This window comes from Bos grunniens, chromosome 6 (genome assembly GCF_055505025.1).
Source record: "Bos grunniens cultivar Pamir isolate PY7600 chromosome 6, Bosgru_T2T1.0, whole genome shotgun sequence".
NCBI lineage: Eukaryota > Metazoa > Chordata > Mammalia > Artiodactyla > Bovidae > Bos > Bos grunniens.
The window spans coordinates 59,236,940-59,258,172 of record NC_141170.1 but is presented as its reverse complement, the minus strand read 5'-3'; the positions used below and the strand labels follow the sequence as shown (position 1 = coordinate 59,258,172).

The window sequence follows — 21,233 nt, the reverse complement described above, 5'->3', positions numbered from 1 at the left end:
TGATTTGATATTTGCATACACTGTGAAGTGATCCCCACCATGAGTCAAGTCTGGTAACCATCTGTCCCCATATAAAGTTATTACAATATTGTTGACCATCGTTCTACTTAGTATCACATTCCTGTGATTTATTTTATAATTAGAGGTTTTCACCTCTTAATCCCTTTCACCTGTTTCACCCCCACTCCTATCCTAATTCTTTTTAATGCTGTATTGGATTTCATCAAATGGATATGGCACGATTAATTCAACCACTGACTTATGATGGAACTTTTAGTTATTCTCGGTTTTTTTTTTTTGCTATTGTGAATAACGCTGCAATAAAATTCTTGCACGTATATCTTCACTACTTGTATAGGTACAACAAAACAATGCATTTAAAGAGTTGGAATTGTTGGGTTAAAAGGTATATGCATTTAAAATTTTGATAGCTACTGGCAGGGACATACCAAGGACATAGGGGTGGAAGGGGTCCACCCCAGGTATAGGCAATAAGGGAGTGAATCATCTGTCAAGAATTTAAAGACAATAATAAAATCAATGTGGGTCTGCTTTTTGTTATCACCACGCACTGGCAGTGATAGAGTTAGTGCTTAGGGGAGTGTGTGGATTCCATTAGAGCTGACTTCAGGGATATATTGTGATTGCCTGGAGCATTGCATATTCCTGACTCCTAAACAGTAGATGAGAACTAAAGAATGATAACACAATGATTATAGAGACTATGAAACAGAACTTGATTAACTTTAATTCTGCTATTCTCTGTGACTATTTAGAGTTTTGTGTTTAGATTTAAAACAGTGAGTAGAACACAAATAGCAGAGTATAATATTTTTGATTGATAATTACAAGTTTTAGTTCATACACAAAATATTTTACTGCACTTGAATAATACTTTAAAAATTGAAATTTATCTTTGGTATAACTATTACTTGTTTATTTTAAAGCTAAAGAATGAATCAGGGAAAAAATGATTGTTCCTGACTCTTATACATTATTTTGAAACTAATTTTGCCATGTAGATGAAAGAGTTTAAAAAATGATCAGCTCCAAGTGTCAAAAACAATAAGTGTGCTGCTGGATTCTGTCAAATCGCCTTCTACAAAGATGGTGTTCTTCTGTACATCTTCCAATGGTGTGTGAGAGTGACTGCTTGAGGGAGAAATCTTTCATATGTTTTAGAAACCAGGCCTGTAGTAAGAAAGAAATCACCCACCAGCTGAAAAATGTCTGAGTCTACCACCTCACCTCCTGCTTTAATTTTAGGATTGTCTCTTAGTCTATTTGAACTGCTATAACAAAATGCCACAGACTATGCGGTTTGTAAACAAGAGAAATTTATTTTTCACAGGTTGAACAGTCCAAAATGATGTCTCTCGTGGATATGATGTCTAATGAGGGCTTGCTTCCTGATTTTTTAGACAGTGCCTTCTCAGTGTGTCCTCATATGGTGGAAGGGACAAATGAGCTCTCTGGGGCTCTTTAATAATGACAGTAATTACATTGATGAGGTTCCACTCTCATGGCCTAGTCACCGCCTAAAGTCCCCACCTCCTATAACTGTCATCATGGGGGTTAGGTGTCAACTTAATTCACTCTGAATTTTAGGGGCACACCAACATCAGATCATAGCAGATTGCTTAGTTTCATCAAGATGGCAAAGACAGACAGACTTGCCCCAAATGAGAGAGAGAGGAGGGGAGGGGAGACAGCTCTGTGAATGGACTTGGAGGCAAGGCCTCCTCGCTAGCTTGTTCTCTTGGGCAAGTTACCTTACTTCTCTGTGCGTTCCCCAGCTGTAGAATAACCACAGTGGTACTGAACACATAATGTTATTGTAATGATGAAAGAGTTAATTTTCATAAAGTACTTCAAACAGTATCTGACCAATGCTAAATACCATGTGATTCTTGTTATCCTTATTCACCTAATGGCTTCCCTGGTAGCTCAGTTGGTAAAGAATCCACCGGCAATGCAGGAGACCCTGGTTCGATTCCTGGATCCAGGTCTGCTGGAGAAGGGATAAGCTACCCACTCCAATGTTCTTGGGCTTCCTTAGTGGCTCAGCTGGTAAAGAATCCACTTGCAATTCGGGAGACCTGAGTTTGATCCCTGGGTTGGGAAGATCCCCTGGAGAAGGGAATGGCCACCCACTCCAGTTTTCTGGCCTGGAGAATTCCATGGACTGTAGAATCCATGGGGTCACAAAGAGTCAGACACAACTGAGTAACTTTCACTTCACATTTATTTACCTAATAGGTGTGCGGCTAGGCATGGGAGATAGAATTTTTTAATTGCCTTAAAAAATCCTTCAAACTCTGCACTATTATCCACATCTTGCAGTTCTGGTTATGTGACCTGCTGGAGGTTATACTATTAGTCGGCAATGAAGATGAGAATCTAACCGAGGCCTGGACTCCACAACCCAGGCTCTGTGCAAATGATGTAACATTACCCATTTTATACTTTGAAACTGAAACTAAGTCACCTCATTCCCTGCCGTGCTCTGGGTTAAATTTCCAAGACAAAATACCTTCTTTTATAGTTTGAACAATCTGTAAATTAAGGGTTTACCCTAATTCTAGAAGGTGTTGGAAGCCTTAATTATTGCCCCGGAAGAGAGATGATCAGTCTCTCAAAGAAAGTTAATGAGTAAGAGAACATGTGTTTGAAAACAAGTTGAATGTTAAAACTGGCAGTTATCTTTTGAGTAAAAAGCCACCTATTTGAATTATAGATCTATCTATATGGGTTTACATTTTAAAATTAAGGAAATGAAGTATGGGATATAAAATGTAGATATACATATTTGAAAAAATACAGTGTAGATGGAAAGAGTGCTGACTCAGTGATTCAGTTTCTGGGCTTCAAGTCAGCCTCCAGAAACTAAACCACTTGTCTCAGGGCCTTGGTTTCCTCATGGGAAAATGAGTGGGTTGAACTAGATGACCTTTCAGGTATTTAATCGTGCGAAGTTTCTTTCCACAATCAGGGGACATACTATTTCACATGCTATTTAGTGGTTGCTCAATGATGGGGGAGTACCAGGAGTTTGGGAAGTTCTCAGAATTCATGGACACAAAAATATATAAGGAAAAATTGCTACATATGTATTTAAACAAGAAAGGATTAATATCCTTAATCTCAAAAAGATTTTTAAAAATCATCATTTAAGAAATGATGGCCACCTTACTAGAAAAGTAGGCAAAGTAAGTGACTTATGAAAGGAGAAATATGTGGTCAATAAAAGATGAATTTTAATTTTCACTAGTCATAAATGAAATGCAAATGAAAACAGATCTAACTGGCAACTATTACCCCCAATGATGGTTGTGTGATGAAATAAATATATTCATATATGGCTATGGGGTACAAATTGATCCAAGTTTTTCATCTTTCTTAGTCTAGTAATTGTGCTCATATCTATTTATACTAAAAGAAATAATTGTATATTTGTACAAATTTATTTTTTAAATGTTCACTCTGTTACTACAGTAAAAATTAGAAACAATTTAAATAATAGTCAATTGCTTAAATAAATAATGCTACATTTGTATAATGAAGTATGACAGTCATTAAAATTATGTTTGAAGAATCTTAATAACATAAGAAATATTAACAATGTAAATGTTAAATAAAAAGCAAAATGCCCAGCTGAATATAAAGTATGATATTAGATTTGAAAAAAAAAAAAAGGCACACTGAAAAAACGAAACAGGAAAAGGTACACTAATTTCTTGCAGCTTTTGGTTTTAGGTGGTAGTTGCTTTTCTCCTTTAGGTCATTTAGATGGTTTAGTACTTTTCAAATGTTCCATAATGTGGATGAACTACTTTTATAATCAGGGGAAAAAAAGAATGCAGAGATGATCCAGAGAAAATGAGGGGAAAAGTAAGTCAGAGTGAGGAGGACATCTTCAGTCTGATTGAATCAGCAAATAAGGGAGGAAATGTTGTTACCACTAATGGTTTGAATATGTGTGTTGAATGATGGTGGTGGTGGTGATGGTGGTGGTGGTGGTAGTTCCGGTGTGGGGGATGGGGGAACCCAGGGATGTGATGGTTTTCTTTGTTAGAGATGATGTTTTAGAGCTGGGAGGTATTTTGGGCTTGGTGGAGTCTACTTAGATATCAGGTAGATTTCCTATTTTCCAAGTAAGTAAAGATCAGAACTACTTTAAGTCTAAGGAGGAAACATAAAATCTAAAAGTAGAAACTCCTCACTGCCCCTTCACCTTTTCAGACAAAAAAGACCCCAGCGGGGAGGGTCTGCCTCACATTCAGAGTTACTTTGATTTGTCATCTGGTTTTATGTGGGTAGTCCATTTTCACTGTTGAGTTTCTTGCTTTTTAAAAGTAATTTTCATTATTACTGTTTGCACTTTTGCAAAGAGCTAATTCTGCAAAACTGGAGCAAGGAGGGCCAAGGGAAGTTAGTGAACATAGTTATACCAGTTAGGAAGTTCAGGTAACCTCAAAGGAACTTCAAGAGTATCCTTTGGCTGGAGTATTTTCTAGACGTGGCCTTTGCTTCCCAGAGACAGGTGGTGATGACGTACTGAGATGCAGGTAGACTTGTACTTGAAGTTGAAGGCTCTCTTTTTATGACTTGGCTGGGAATCCTCACCTGGGCATGGCTTTTCCTCCTCTGTCTCCCTTCCACCAGCAGGCAGGTTCTAAGCCTCTGCACTGTCTACGTTTATGTCGTCTGTTATTTGATGCATCAATTTTCCTTCAAATACTTGAATAAGTCATTGTGGCACAAAGTATACTTTTTATTTTTTAGTGATGCTTTTCTGTATTCTCTCTAAAGCTAAATATGAGAATGAAACCACAGCTTTGACAAAATGCTATAGAAAACAAAAGATCCTACGCTTTAAAACTTTTATCATGAAAAATTTTGAACATATATAAAGATAGTGAGGATAGACTAAAACCATATACCATCATTCAACTTTAACAGTTCTCAATATTGTCCCAGTCTTATTTCATGCATCATCCTTACTTTTTCCCCCTTTTCTGGGATAATCTAAAATAAATCCCAGACATCATATTCATTTCACCTGTGAGATAAGGACTTTAAAAATGTATACGATCACAATGTGATTATCACCTAACAAAATTAGCAAGAGTTCCTTAATGTCATCAAACACCCTGGCCATATTCAAACTTCTTTAAATATTTAGAAAATACAGGAAGGATGAAATTTCCCTGGTGGTCCAGTGGTTAGGACTTTGAGCTCTCAGAACTTGCTGAGGGCCCATGTTCAATTCCTGGTTGGGGACCTAAAATCCTAACATCCCACAAGCCACATGGTGCTACCAAAAATACACATACATGGGGTTCCCTGGTGATTCAGACAGTAAAGAATCTGCCTGCAGTGCAGGAGACCCGAGTTTGATCCCTAGATCGAGAAGTTCCCTGGAGAAGGGAATGGTACCCTACTCCAGTATTCTTGCCTGGAGAATTCCATGGATAGAGTAGCCTGGTAGGCTATAGTCCCTGGGGTCGCAAAGAGTCAGACACGACTGAGCAACTAACACAGGCACACACACACACATATAATATGACTGAGCAACTAACACACATATATTTTATACATATATAAGGGCTTCCCAGTTCATGTTTAGTGGTAAAGAAGCTGCCTGCCAAAGTGAAAGATGTAAGAGACTTGGGTTCGATCCTTGGGTCAGGAAGATCCCCTGGAGGAGGGCATGGCAACCCACTCCAGTATTCTTGCCTGGAGAATCCCATGGACTTCCATGGGTTACCTTCCATGGAGTCACAAAGGGACAGACATGACTGAGTGACTGAGCACACACACACACATATAATTCTAAAAATTCTCTCATAAGGAGAAAAAGGAGAGATGGGTGGCTTAGGGCATTTTTGAGAATAGGCATAATACACAGAGCTTAGCTTGTCTTCTTTCCAGGATAGGCCTTGGAAAAAAGAACCAGAAGCCAGAGATACTGCTTCTCAGAATTTTAAACAAATTCGGCTGTTCAGATATTGAGAATTTTTGTCTTCAGACACTAATGGGAGTCATAAACATTCTCTTGCCTCAAGGGACCTCAGATCACTCTTTTCTGCCCTTTCAAGCCTAAAACCTAAAAAACAAAGGAACACATACAAAGCACTTCAAAACTGTACACATAACTCATGTTTAATTTTAATTTTATTTTAAAATGCACAGAAGCAAGGAGAATAAAATGAGAATCAGCTATAATTCCAGGAATATAGACATTTCATCTTAACATGTTGGTATATACTGCTTTTCATACAGTTTTTCGTAACTGTGCATATTCTGGAATCATACTGTTCATATTTTGAAAGCTGCTTCTATGGGGGTGGGGGCTTCCCAGGTGGTGCTAGTGGTAAAGAACCCACCTGTCAATACAGGAGACACAGGAGACAAAGTTTCGATCTCTGAATCAGGAAGATCCCCTGGAGAAAGGAATGGCTACCCACTCCAGTATTCTTGCCTAGAGAATTCCATGGACAGAGCAGCCTGGTGGGCTACAGTCTATGGGGTCACATAGAGTCAGACTGAGTGACTAACACTAACTTTATGTCATTCAGCTTAGGGACCCTTTTCCTGTGTCAGTTAATGCGCTTATACTCTGCTATTTTAACTACTGAAGCCTGGGCACTTAGAGCCTGTGCTCTGCAACCAGAGAAGCCACCACAATGAGAAGGCCAGGCACCGCCACTGGAGAGGAGCCCCTGCTCACCACAACTCAAGAAAGCCCACACACAGCAACAAAAACCCGGCACAGCCAAAAATAAATAAATAAATATTTTAAAAAATAAATAAATAAAAATAAGGTTACGCCTTTACAAGAGATTATCTTCTGAAGGAGTATTTTATCATGAATTTTTCATCTTGCAAGATGTTGATTTCACTAAATCTCAACTGTCTTAGTAATAGTAGTAGTTAGCTGCTCAGTTCGGAGAAGGCAATGGCACCCCACTCCAGTACTCTTGCCTGGAAAACCCCATGGACGGAGGAGCCTGGTAGGCTGCAGTCCATGAGGTTGCTAAGAGTCGGACACGACTGAGTGACTTCACTTTCACTTTTCACTTTCATGCATTGGAGAAGGAAATGGCAACCCACTCCAGTATTCTTGCCTGGAGAATCCCAGGGATGGGGGAGCCTGGTGGGCTGCCGTCTATGGGGTCGCACAGAGTTGGACACGACTGAAGTGACTTAGCAGCAGCTGCTCAGTTGTGTCTGATTCTTTGTGACCCCATGGACTGTAGCTCACCAGGCTCCTCTGTCCATGGGAAAGCAAGTAGAAAGCAAGTCAGAGACCAGGTGACCTTTCCTTGAGCATGTCTTGTAGGGGTTCCACCCTCAACTCCAAGCAGTTTTTCAGAAAATTCCTTCCAACTGCTTTAAGAGAGGTTGCAGTAACTACACTTTCCCATCATGTAAATTTTGAGATGAGATTCTAGTGTTTTTAAGGGTGCTCTGGACAGTTGCCTGGCTGGCTTGACTTGTTTTTGACTCTAAACTTGGACCAAATTGAAAACTCTAGACCTGTGGTGAGAATCCAATTATTGTGTTCCTATGAGTGGCATGGACCAATCAGGGCAGGGTGGTTGGGACAGAAGAGGGGAAGGGTGCCATGGTCCCTGCTTGGTATGGGGTCAGAGGGACAGGGCTCTGGGTTTGAAGAGGACTCAGGGATTGGTGACAATCCATTTTAATTAAACTGTAATGGGATTACATAGGCTTTAAGTTTGCGAATGTAAATATTGCTTAAATACATTCTGGAGAACACATAATAAAAGCCACAAACCATCTTGCAAGCAAAGTTTCAGAACAAAATCCATTTGGAATACAGATTAAAAACAAACTGATTTGAAAGTGATTTCCTTTCGTGATTTGGAGGAGGAATTTAATCATTATTTGTGGCAATTAGAAATGCACTAAGGGCAATTACTGAAGTACAGTTGAGAATTACGACTTCCCTGTGGCTCAAATGGTAAAGAATCTACCTGCAATGCTGGAGACCTGGGTTGGATCTCTGGGTTGGGAAGATCCTCTGGAGAAGGGAATGGCAGCCCACTCCAGTATTCTTGCCTGGAGAATCCCATGGACACAACTGAGCAGCTAACTACTACTACTACTAAGACAGTTGAGATTTAGTGAAATGAACATCTTGCAAGACGAAAAATTTATGATAAAATACTCCTTCAGAAGATAATCTCATGTAAAGGCATAACCTTATTTTTATTTATTTATTTTGTAAAATATTTATTTATTTATTTTTGGCTGTGCTGGGTTTTTGTTGCTGTGTGTGGGCTTTCTTGAGTTGTGGTGAGCAGGGGCTCCTCTCCAGTGGCGGTGCCTGGCCTTCTCATTGTGGAGGCTTCTCTGGTTGCAGAGCACAGGCTCTAAGTGCCCAGGCTTCAGTAGTTACAGCATACAGTCTCAGTAATCGTGGCACACTGGCTTAGTTGTCTCGAGGCATGTAGGATCCTTCCGGGTCAGGGATTGAACCTATCAAGGCAAGGCGGATTCTTAACCACTGGACCACCAGAGAATTCAGCAGTAACCTTATTTTTTTTTAAATACTTTTTTACTGAAGTTTAATCTTTGTATGGAAAAGTAAACATATCGTAGGTCTGCAGCTTGAGAAATTTTCACAAGCTGAACACACTTGTGGAACTAGCTTCCAGATCAAGACACAACACACTTTTTGTAAATATCAAGAGCTACTCATCTGTAGGAGTAGAACTGGAGTAGGGACCTGACTGAAGGATGGCCAGAAAAACTGTCTCGAAACTGGGATTGCTCAGGAACCTTGGTTTTACTTGAGATGCCATGGATTGGGCAATGGGAATTGTGGGGTGTATGTGACACATGGAGCTGCTGCAGCTTTGGGGTCATCCTCTATTTAGGTCTAACTTTGTCTCTGCCATTGTTTTGAAGAGTGACTGTAGGCAGGATTCTCAACCCCCTGAAGTCTCTGCAGTTCTGAAATGTAGATCTCCACGAAGACAGCAGCCAGCCTGCTCACTACCATGCTATTAGGATCGATACAGTGCCTGCCACAAGAAGCCCCAGAAAACTGCCTTAAAAAAAAAAAAGAATAAAACAGCTGATGAATACTATATACAGCCCCTGCTGCTGCTGCTGCTGCTAAGTCGCTTCAGTCGTGTCGGACTCTGTGCGACCCCATAGATAGCAGCCCACCAGGCTCCCTGATCCCTGGGATTCTTCAGGCAAGAACACTGGAGTGGGTTGCCATTTCCTTCTCCAATGCATGAAAGTGAAAAGTGAAAGTGAAGTCGCTCAGTCGTGTCTGACTCCTAGTGACCCCATGGACTGCAGGCTACTAGGCTCCTCCGTCCATGGGATTTTCCAGGCAAGAGTACTGGAGTGGGTTGCCACTGTCTTCTTCTATACAGCCCCTAGAAGATGTTTAATGATGTAAATAAAAGTCACAAAATGAACTCATTGATCATTAATGCCACATTTATAAATATATTCTCTAAGAAAATTGTTCCACATAATAATTACTTCCATAAATGCATATATATTTAATATATAAAATAACACTTGTTAATGACTGTGAAATACTGAAACTAATTCAAAGACTGCTAATAGTGGGAAATGGCTATGCACTTATGAATTGTTGAAACAATGGAAAACTATTTCGTTAAAACCTGGCAAGTATGTAGACTGTTGAACATAGAAAAAATTTTATGTTGAAAACAATGTTTAGAAGATATATAAAGTGTATATTTACTAGTGAATGAAACTGAGTGAGAATTTGGATTGAGAAAGTTTAGAAGTGACTCTACTTTTCCTCTATGAAGTTACTTTAAATTTTTGAATGCCTTCTCTTTTCCCAGAAGAAAACAAAATGAAATGAAGCACCAGCCCCCACGCCCAACTCCCCATACTTGGATTCGTTCATCCATCCCCAGCAGGGCCTGCTCTTGCTGTGTTGTCCCTGCCAGGCTGCTGGGGGGACATGGAGCAAAGGCACTGGCAGGAGATGAGTTACTGAGAAGCATGATGATTTCCTAATCATCTACGTGCTAGATACACGGCAGAAGCAATTGCCTTAATGAATGAATTGGCTGCTGCCGGAGCAGGTCCTTTGCCCAAAACTCTTTTAAGAAGGATGACATTCAGATGTATTCTCTGTAATTGACAGGCCATCCTCAGCTGATGGCTGCCATGGATTCATCTTTAAAAAAAAAAAAATAAAAGAGTTTTTATCAGTATTTTGGCTTCCCTGGTGGCTCAGATGGTAAAGAATCCATCTGCAGTGTGGGAGATCTGGGTTTGATCCCTGGGTTGGGAAGATCCCCTGGAGGAGGGCATGGCAACCCACTCCAGTATTTCTGCCTGGAGAATTCCCATGGATAGAGGAGCCTGGCAGGCTACTAGGTCGCAAAGATTTGGACATGACTGAGCGACTGAGGGAGAAGGCAATGGCACCCTACTCCAGCCAGTACTCTTGCCTGGAAAGTCCTGTGGATGGAGGAGCCTGGTAGGCTGCAGTCCATGGGGTCGAGAAGAGTCGGACACGACTGAGCGACTTCACTTACACTTTTCCCTTTCATGCATTGGAGAAGGAAATGGCAACCCACTCCAGTGCTCTTGCCTGGAGAATCCCAGGGACAGGGGAGCCTGGTCGGCTTCCGTCTATGGGGTCGCACAGAGTTGGACACGACTGAAGTGACTTAGCAGCAGCAGAGCGACTGAGTACATCAGCATTTTGAAGTAAGCCACCTCAATCAAAGCCCAGATAACCTAAAATGTGCAGTAACAATTATTAGCCAATGAGTCATGATTTCATCTTAGTTTTATTTTGTTTTTCTAAGCAATAGTTTATATTGTCTATTATTGTTTTTCTTTTTTAGATTATTATTTTTTATGCTCTATCATTATGAAGGAACTTTCTCATAAGACAATCAAGAGGTATTCTTGGATGTACAAAGTCTTATAAAAGTACAAGCATCGATTATTGCTGTGTTGTTATCATTTCCATCTGGTCCTTATGAACTCCCTGTGAGAAAGCTCTCATTCCAGTTTTTCAGGTGAGGGAGACGTGCAGGAGGACCAAACATGTGAGCAGTGTGATGATGGAGGCACAGGGGGGTATTATGGCAACACAGAGGGGATATCTGATCTAGCAGCTGGTCAGGTGATCAAAGATTTTTCAAGAAGAGGTAGCAGTTGGAGGAGTGAGTCTTCCTTGGAAAACAGAGTACCGGAGAATGTGTCTGAAGAAAGAATGATAGTGGAAAGTGTACGGTAGTTGGGATGAGAACTGAGGCTAAAGTGAAATGAGGCTTTCCTACTAGAAAGCCCTCCAGAAGATAGAATGGACCAGGATTCGTCATCTCTAAGCCCTCCGTTTTTTCTGTCTCTGTGCCTTTGCTATGATAGATGCTATTGACTTTGCAAGATGAAGCCTCCCTGCCTTTTTCCTATCTCTGTGTGTGAACCATGGGGCTCTGGGGAGAGCATCTTTTCTGTGAAACTTTGGAAAGAGGAGAGAGGGAGGTTACTGAGACCTGAGAGGCTCTGGACTTGAAGGTTCATTAATTCCAATCTGACTTAAGTCCTAGAAGGGTCACTCACGATGCTATCTGAAGTCACTTTTGGTAAATCCTCCGTACTGACTGACATAAAATTGGAGCACCCCTGCCAATTAGCCACTAGCGAAATATTGTTGAAAACCTGCTTCTATTTTTCACCCAGAGCTCCTTTGAGGAGAATCTTTCTCTTCAGGTGAAATTTTCCACTGAAATAAAGCCAGTCAAACTTCCACACATTATGTAGTGACCTGTAGTGGCCCTGTTGTGGGCATCACCTGAAGGTGATCTATCATATCTGTATAGGATGTTGCTCTAGTTTAGACCATAACTCCTCCCACTACTCCTCTCCTAGATCCATATTTAGCCATCTGCCAAAGGCTACACATGTCATCAAGTTTTGTCATCTGTCTTTGCTGCTACACTGGTGCTCTGGAATAATATGGAGTTATGCAATTGTATATGTGCTGCAGGCTATAAAGCTTTCTCCTTTGACCTCAGTTTCCATAGACCTGCAGAGAGCTAATCTTGTCCAATCACTTTATGATTTGGGAAACTGAGGCCCTGAGAGCTGGTTTGATGTGCCTCTTAGTGCCAGAACTGCCTGGGAATAAAGGTCACTTGACTGAACAGAGCTTTTTTCTCCAGTCTGAGTCTTCGGACTCTGAGTGGCAAAGCTGAGGCACAAATTTCTTTGTTCATATCATATTTTATTTTTATGCTCAGTTCAGTTCAGTCAGTCATGTTTGCTGCTGCTGCTGCTGCTGCTGCTAAGTCGCTTCAGTCGTGTCCGACTCTGTGCGACTCTTTGCAATTCCGTGTACCGCAGCGTGCGAGGCTTCCCTGTTCATCAGCAACTCCTGGACCTTGTTCAAACTCATGTCCATTGAGGCAGTGATGCCATCCAACCATTTAATCCTCTGTTGTCCCCTTCTCCTCCTGCCTTCAATCTTTCCCAGCATCAGGGTCTTTTCCAATACGCTACAAGAAGAATATATATTTTGTAGAATATATATGTATTGTAGTCACAGCTGTGTATAAGACTCTTAGAGCACCCTTTGCCACAGAAACCTTTTTAGTGCTACTTTGAATTCCCCACTGACGATATAAAATTGCTTATTATTATATTTGATGAGATGATTGGATGGCATCACTGACTCGATAGATATGAGTTTGAGCAAGCTCCAGGAGCTGGCGATGAACAGGGAAGCCTGACGTGCTGCAGTCCATGGGGTCGCAGAATTGGACATGACTGAGCGGCTGAACTGAACTGATTATTATATTTAGTAATTCCTGTTCAACAATAATTTTAGTAATAAGGACTGTTTATTGTGTTTTCTATGTGGTGACTATGTACTTGCAGTATGTACTATGTACATATTGATGTACTACGTGATGTACTATGCTAAGGATTTTATATATTTAATCACATTTAATACTCTCAACAGCTCAGTGTTAATAGGTATTATCACATCACATTTTACAAAGAGGGAAATTGAGGCTTAGGGAGGTTAAAAAACTCTTCTAAGTTCACAGCACAGGTAATCAGTTGGTCAGTTCAGATTCAATTCCATATGTACCTGATTTTAGAGCCTGCATTCTTAACAGTTTTGCCTCAGCAACTTCCTTTTGTAGATATATACTCAGGAAATTTGACTTTATTCAATCTCTTAGAAATTATTTAATAACCAAAATACCTGACACATGCATATTTTTCTTGGTCCTGGTCCTACTACATTGGGGTCGACATCAAACTTGAAACATGTCTTAAGTCTTGATAATGGACTCAGTAATGAGGAGGTCACAATTGCTTCATTTAAATCATCCATAGGTTTAAGGAGCTAAAGTCTGAGACCCAGGGAGCTCCTAAGGGGACCTTACTCAAAGGTCTGGTGACAAAGAGGTGTCCAGGACCATGGTGTATGAGAATGATTCGATGTGGAGTCTTTAAAGTCTGGCTGAATATCTGACATCCCATCCCCTACACTTGGACAGTCAATATTTGGCATTTTAAATAAACAGTAGTAGAAGTTGAAAAATATGGTGCCTGCCCATAGATTCCATGTGCCATGTTCTGTGCTAAGCCAGACTCTCCATATACTGAATTGTTACAATAATTCCATCAAGAAATTGCCTTTATTATTTTCATCTTAATGAAGAAAGCAAGGCTCAGAGAGGTTAAGTAACTTGCCCAAGGTTACCCAGCTTATGTGTGGTAAAAGTGAATATGTGAAAATCATGTGAATTATTTATGTGATCAACTCGTTTGTAAAGGCTGCTGTGCTGTGCTTAGTCACTCAGTCATGTCTGAGTCTTTGCAACCCCATGGACTGCAGCCCGCCCGGCTCCTCTGTCTATGGGGATTCTCCAGGCAAGAATACTGGAGTGGGTTGCCATGCCCTCCTCCAGGGCATCTTCCTAACTCAGGGATTGAACCCAGATCTCTCACACTGCAGGTGGATTCTTTACCGTCTGAGCCACCAGGGAAGCCCAAGAATACTGGAGTGGGTAGCTATACCTTCTTCAGGGGATCTTCCCAACCCAGGAATCAAACCGGGGTCTCCTTCATTGTTGGCAGATTCTTTACCAGTTAAGCTACCAGGGAAAACTGTAAAGGTTATTATGTCTTATTAAACAGAGACTGTAGGTGGACAAGGATAAAAATGTCTTGGAGGGGAATGTCTGAATTTAGATGAGTGATTTTTAAAAATTATGTTTTGAAGCGGACATATCCTATAGATCTGTTTTACATTACTTTACATGTGACCTGTCAGGAAGATTGCCAGTGGAGGAGGTTATAAGCCCAGATTGTATTAATAACCTTTACTTTGAAGTTTGGCCCAAAAGACCTTTCCCTCATCTGAAGCCGGGCTGCCTTGTGATGATGTCCTTCAGCAGACAGGATACCGTCTCCAGGCTGATCTCATCGTCTGGAGCCCTTTCACCTGCAGTGAATGAGAATTTATTTGACCCTTTCATGAAATTTAGATGCCGCCATATTTATGCGGCCTTGTTTAAGTGACAGGCACTGAATACAGCTGCTTTTAAGCAAGTTATTTTGTTTAACCAGAAGCCTAGCAGAGTTCCTGATATATAAGTAGCTGTCCAGAAAAGAGAGAAACAATTTTATCCCCACAAGATCTCTGAGAAGTTGTTCCTAAATTTATCACAATCTTGCAGATGACTAAACTGGGTCTACCGATTAAGCAAAGCCGTATCGTTGCACAGGTAATGGAGTCTGACTTGAGATGCAGAAAATGCCAAGGACTGTGCCCTTTCCATTACATTTGTAGCCAGTTTTTGGAAACACCTCAAGGGAAAAACCACAGCAAATTTTAAAAGTTTTGGTGATTTCTTCCCTCTGACCTTGGTACAAATTCCCTCATAAATCAAACACTGGCTGATAAATCAATAAATGAAAGGAAGTGCTCATGGTATCTGAGGCTCATCACATTGCTCTCTTTTGCAGTTTCCAGAGTGGCTGGGATCCATTAGAAACTGAAGCGGCGGAGACCTCTGTCAGCTGTGGTCCCCACTTCTTGGAGCAGAAGGCCAGAGAGAGAGAGAGCTGTTTGAACACGTCTCATTCACACCAGGTTGCTACTGAGGTCTTTTTCATGTTGCTGCCAGAGCGGCTGCTTGTATTTTTATCGCTGGGCTGATTTTAGAGATCAAATCAGCTTCTGCTTTTTGACTGGGTGGAGTTGTGGGTTCCAATGCTGGGGTATAACAGATTCAAGCTTTCGCTGCTGGGGTAAGAGTGGCTTAGACAAGCGGGGTCGGGCGGCTCCACAGAGATGGGACCCCTCATTAATCTGTTTGCCAATGAGGAAGATCCCTGTCATCAAAAAAGGGGGAAAAGACTCAATTTCTCCACTTCTCTTCCTTGTTCCAGTTGAACACCAGCCTTTGGATACTTTCAAAGTAGACTGTGTGTCTCCCTTGGATGGCCCAGAAAAAGTAACATCCTGCAAGCGGCTGTCAGAGGTCCTGAGAACACAAAGCTGTCTGGTTGTCCTTCCCCCTCGTGTCGAATGGCGTCTGTCTCAGTAGCCCACTGAGGGCTGTCTTCCTCAGGATTCTGAACTTGTAACTAGGAGTCTGGGCCGCGAAGATGCTGAGTTCCATCAAGTGTGTGTTGGTGGGAGACTCTGCTGTGGGGAAAACGTCTCTGCTGGTACGTTTCACCTCGGAAACCTTCCCTGAGGCTTATAAGCCTACAGTATATGAAAATACAGGTGTAGACGTCTTCATGGACGGGATCCAAATCAGCCTGGGCCTCTGGGACACGGCCGGCAACGATGCCTTCAGGAGCATCCGCCCTCTGTCCTACCAGCAGGCAGACGTGGTGCTGATGTGCTACTCCGTGGCCAACCACAACTCCTTCCTGAACCTGAAGAACAAGTGGATCGGTGAAGTCAGGAGCAACCTGCCCTGCACCCCGGTGCTGGTGGTGGCCACCCAGACGGACCAGCGGGAGGTGGGGCCCCATCGGGCCTCCTGCGTCAATGCCATCGAAGGAAAGAGACTGGCCCAGGATGTGAGAGCCAAAGGCTACCTGGAGTGCTCGGCCCTCAGCAACCGGGGCGTCCAGCAGGTATTTGAATGTGCCGTCCGAACTGCTGTCAACCAAGCCAGGAGACGAAACAGAAGGAGGTTCTTCTCTATCAACGAGTGCAAGATCCTCTAAACTCCAGAGACTTCATCCCACATTGACTTACTCACCACAAAGACCAGCTGGGACAGAGAGAGCAGGCAAGCCAGCAAAGGACTGTTGCTCTTTCTGGGCATGGCCTGACTGGCTTTTACGATAGGATACAGTTGTTGATGGGACTTGGCCACTGGATATTTTTTATAATATGTACTCTACGAATGAACTCTTTGTCCAGTACAATTAGAAGATTATTTGGGACACTGTAATGACTATTTCATCTTTGATTCAAAAACCAAAGTGGTCTCCACAATTTTGGACAATGAAGTGAGTTTTCCAAAGAATACCATATTTAAAGACACAGTTTATTTAAATAATAACAAATGAACAGCATTTGTATATAATTAGTTTTTACACTTGGAAAGTCTTTTCCTCCGTACTCACAAACTGATGTGTGAGTGAAATGACCTTACAGGGCTCTGACATATGTTCATAATGTTAGCATTTTCACCTGAAGTACTAATTTTGTTGAAATCACACTTGCCTGTTAGATTTTATTAGGTAACCAATTTTAAAATCACTGTAAACTGATCCTTGCAATTAATTTTCCACTCATTTGTTATTCAAGGTTATATATATAAAATAAAGTTAAATGACATAAGGTTACTATAATACTGCCTAATGATTTTTAAATGACTATCATTTTATGTCTGTAATTATTGAAAAAAACTATTTCTTATGGTATTGCCTTTCACCCAAAGAATTTCAATTATGCACTAAGTATTCTGTCATTCACTGAAACAGATTGAAGGAAAACTTATCAGGTAGAGAATCAGACTGCCGTAAGTGATAGCAGCAGAACTTGGAACAGATGTGAGGAAGTCTTACTTTCATTTCAGAATCTGCTGCACTTTGCCTGCTTCCTAACTTATTGTAGGTCTTATGAAAGAGCAGGCTCAAAGTTATCCATAATAAATTTGTTGTTTGAGCTCTAAACTGAGCTAGCATGGCAACATAATTCATTAATTTTAGGGTCTAATCAGAATAATTGGGGCAGTGTCTACATGAATGATATGTGTTTAAAGGGAAAAAGGGAGTTTATAGCTTTTACTATTTCTTGAGTATGAAACATCTGAGTGGAAAAAAAAAAGCACAAATTCCAAGGACAGGTAACAGGAAAACTGTATAGCAATTGTAATACAAAGTTATCAGGGGAAATACTGAATCAATAGGAACATCCCCCCACCATTCTATCTCATAGCTTAAAAGCAACAGTATTAACCATCTATTAAGCTGAAAACAGAGCACTATGTAACTTAAGAAATTGTAAAGCCTGGAACCCTCATATTGCATTTACTTACTTATTCAAATAAAACCTAGAACTCCTCTGAACCATGTTTATTAAAGTCCATCATTGTTATGGTGCAGCACACACCAGTGGTAAGGCAGCTGGCATAAATGGCTGTGATTAGACTTACACTGACCTGACCAAACCAATTTTCTAGTTTCCTTATGTGGTCAATTCTTTATGGCACTAGTCAGTGTCAAAATCAAAAGTGTGCTCATCTTTACACTGCCTTCTCTCTTGTTCCTCTTCTCTCATCCACCTCCAGTAAGGAGACTCAGACCCGGGGTCTGAGTCTTTGAGTCCGAGATTCCCTCAGTTCCCTGGGGCAGACACATCTGCCTGTACCCGGCAGCGCCAGCTCTCGCTCTCCAGTCCCATGGCTTGTCGTCGCCTCTGTGTTACCTGTTTCCCGTGACATGAGAGCTACTCTATCCAACTTTCTATGTTGGGCATCCAGGGAGTGGAGGCCTTCAAAGCTGGCCAGGCAGGGGCAGTGATGGGAGCACATCTCCTCCTGATATGCTTGTTGACATCCCTCCTCTTCTCCAACAATCGCAAATGGTCTTAACTCATGCAGGTTTTCCTTCAGGGCCAGTCTTTAGGGTGGGAGGTATTGCTCAGTCATGTCCGACTCTCTCCAACCCCATGGACTGTAGTCTGCCAGGCTCCTCTGTCCATGGAATTCTCCAAGCAAGAATACTAGAGTGGGGTACCGTTCCCTTCTCCATGGATCTTCCAACCCAGGGATCCAAGCTGTGTTTCCCACACTGCAAGCAGATTCTTTGTCTTCTGAGCCACCAGGGAAGCCCCATTTACTGTGATAGCAGGAATAAATTTCTAATGACAAAATTGGCTGTTTTCAAGCTTTTCTTTCTTTCTTATGGAAGGGAGATTTGTGGGATGACGGGTGGTGGAGGTAGGGATCTGAAAACAGGAAGGGCAACTGACTCTAAGTGAGGGAAGAGGAAATGATTCCACAGTGGAAGCAGTGGAGGAAGGGAAGTCCAGAAAGACACAGTCCAATGACTTTGCCTTCGCCTGGGCACATGGATGAGTCCCCTGCCTGTTGGCTGGGGCCAAACTCAAGGACTTCCTCTGGGAACCCTCTTATCTGAGAATAGGAATCTATGTGGAAACCCTCGCCAGTGATGGGACCTGGCAGAAACTGAGGCCAACTGGTGTCTGTCTCCCCTGCTAGATGATAGTGCTTGAAGTCAGAGCCACCTCCTTAGGGTTCCCAGCGCCCAGCTCAGGGAAAGAATTGCAGCTGAACACAGTCGTGTTGAACTGGAGAGAAGGACAAGAATTGGGCTCTTGTGTTGAAAGTGGTTATGGGAAGGAACCCCACCCTGTGGGGGTGAAGGTTGGGGAGGGAAAGGAGTGGAAATAGGTCATTTTGTTAGAATTCATGCAGTGTATTCTGCGTGAATGTTCTGTGTGACTGTATATCTGTTTCTCCTGCCTGGACTCCAGTATGTGTTTCTTACACTTCAAAACTTGCAGGACTTTTATTTTTTTCTTAAATTAATTCTTAAAATTGTTGATTCTTAACCATCCCACGTAGCAACATTAAATATGTTCTTGTTTACATTGAAAAGAGTTGGTTTGAGTGGTTGAATAACTCATCCTATTTTCTCTTCCTTTATACTGACAAAATGGGCTGGTAGAAGCTAGTGCAATGAAATTAGGCTGAGTGACAAGAGAGTAGAAAGCATTCCAACAGTTATAATTTGTTGAGGGCTTTGGAAATGCTAGGTCCTGTGCTAAACACTCAAGTGTTGTCTCACCACGTGGTGTGAGTACCATCTTATGTGGGGAAACCGAGGCCCAGCACACTGACTGATGAGTCCAAGGCCCCACAGCAGGTGAGTAGCAGCACCAGGAGTCTCAAGTGTGTTTGCTGAACTTCAAAGCTGTGCTCAAAACCGCCGTGTCGAGAGCAGCCTGACTGAATGTCTTTGCCACATGTGATCTCATATAACCTTGTAGGCCCCAGCTCTACCAGTCAAGTGGCCTGTATTTTAAAGCTGACTTTTAATAAAATATTCCAAGTCTGATCTTTGTCTTGCCTTTTTATTTTTCTTCCTGGCAATGAGAAAGGGACCCATCTAAGGCATGGAGCACCATCATTTACAAAGGTGTCCATGTCCTGACATAGAACTTAATCCTTAGTGGTAGATAGACCACCATAACATGGAAGTTAAGAGGCAGATGGTTGTGACAGATTTTGGAGTCACAAAGTCTGGGTCATGTGTCTTTCAGCCTCAGTTTCTCTAAATTAAAACAGATACTAATTCCTGGATTTCTCTAAGAATTCATACAGTAGTGACTGTGGAAATGTTTTCTGTCTGTGAACTATGGTTCATGGCTGTTTTCATGGTTTGGGTGGATCTCTGTGCAGATACATGGGCTGAAGAATCTAGGTCTGATCAGAATATTCTAGGACTTGTTGATACTGGGCCACATAATGGGAAATTACACAGAAGCAGGTGCTGTTTGTAGCAGGGCTAAATAGAATAAGATGAGTAAAATGGCACATAATGATAATAGCAACAAACTATATTTGATTCCTACTGGTTCCAAGTTTGTGCTAGGCCAAACTTTACATACACCATCTAATTAAATCCTCAGAACTACTCATAAGGTAGATATTATTCTCTTTCTTTTGATGAGAAACCGAGGCTCAGACTAATACATAGAGATATTTTCCTTGCATCTTTACTTTTCAAAGTGTAATTTTGGTGTAATTAAACTCCACCAGTTAAAAATTATACAGTGAATTATATTTAATGCTCATTACACTTGCTACCTTAGCTAAGATGGTGAAAATGACTCTTGTTACATGCGGATGGTTAGGGCTTGGCAGTCTTCCTTCGTGAGCTTCCTTTTGTCACTTTTCCTATGAGAAAGTCTCAGATTGTTCCTATCACATGCTCGTGGTGGTCTCTGCTGGTTGTCCCTACTCCCCCGTCTCCATTTTTCACCCTTGACTGCCCTCCCCTGTGGCTGAGAGGCTAACCCTTGGACTGCATCACCCAGGGTCTCTTCCTGGCTGGCTTTCGTTTGGATGCAGCTGCTGGGAGACTCTGTCTGGAAGTCAGAGGGTAGAATAAGAGAATAGTTGGGTGTTTTTTCCTTTTTTTTCCTGCCTGGGTGATGCTTGTCCATAGAGTCCCTCCCCGCTGCTGAGCAGCTTCGCCATGTCTCCACAGGGCCTCTGGACTGTATTTCCTCTCTCTGTCTCAGTCGTATAGGAGGTCCTGCTGGTGCTAGTCTTGGGATGTTGCCTTAATCCAGACCTCTCCCAGTAGTGCTTTCATTCACATCTCTTCATCTGAACCATCTGGAATAAATTTGGTTTCCTATGGGATTTTGGCTGGTATACTCACCAAATATTCAAGGTCATCTGTATGTGCTGGCAGTCAGTGAGCACTCAAAACTCTTCTTATGTGTTTTATGCACTCTTGTGTGCCTGATGTATTTCGTAATTTAAACAGATTATTATTTTTTTTTTTTTTAAAGTTCAGGTTGTACAGTCAAATTACCAGAATTTGAGTTCCAGCTCTGCCACTCACTAGCCTTGCAGCCTTGTGCAAGTTAACTCCCCTCTCTGTGCATCAATTTCCTCATCTGTAAAATGGAAAAAAGAGTATCAGAAGGTGGCAAGGAT

General features: G+C 41.8%; 1 protein-coding gene across 3 annotated transcripts in view; it reads left to right on the top strand.

The window, feature by feature from the left end:
* The window catches only part of RHOH (ras homolog family member H), a 43,991-nt gene extending 24,374 nt beyond the window's left edge, over positions 1-19,617 (top strand). For all 3 annotated transcript variants that reach the window (XM_086406069.1, XM_086406071.1, XM_086406070.1), the window contains exons 2-3: positions 15,034-15,160; positions 15,460-19,617. In XM_086406069.1, the coding sequence (XP_086262195.1) occupies positions 15,679-16,254 (576 nt within the window). In that variant the 5' untranslated portion in view covers positions 15,034-15,160; positions 15,460-15,678 and the 3' untranslated portion in view covers positions 16,255-19,617. The remainder of the gene's footprint in view (positions 1-15,033; positions 15,161-15,459) is intronic.
* Positions 19,618-21,233: the final 1,616 nt, after the last annotated feature.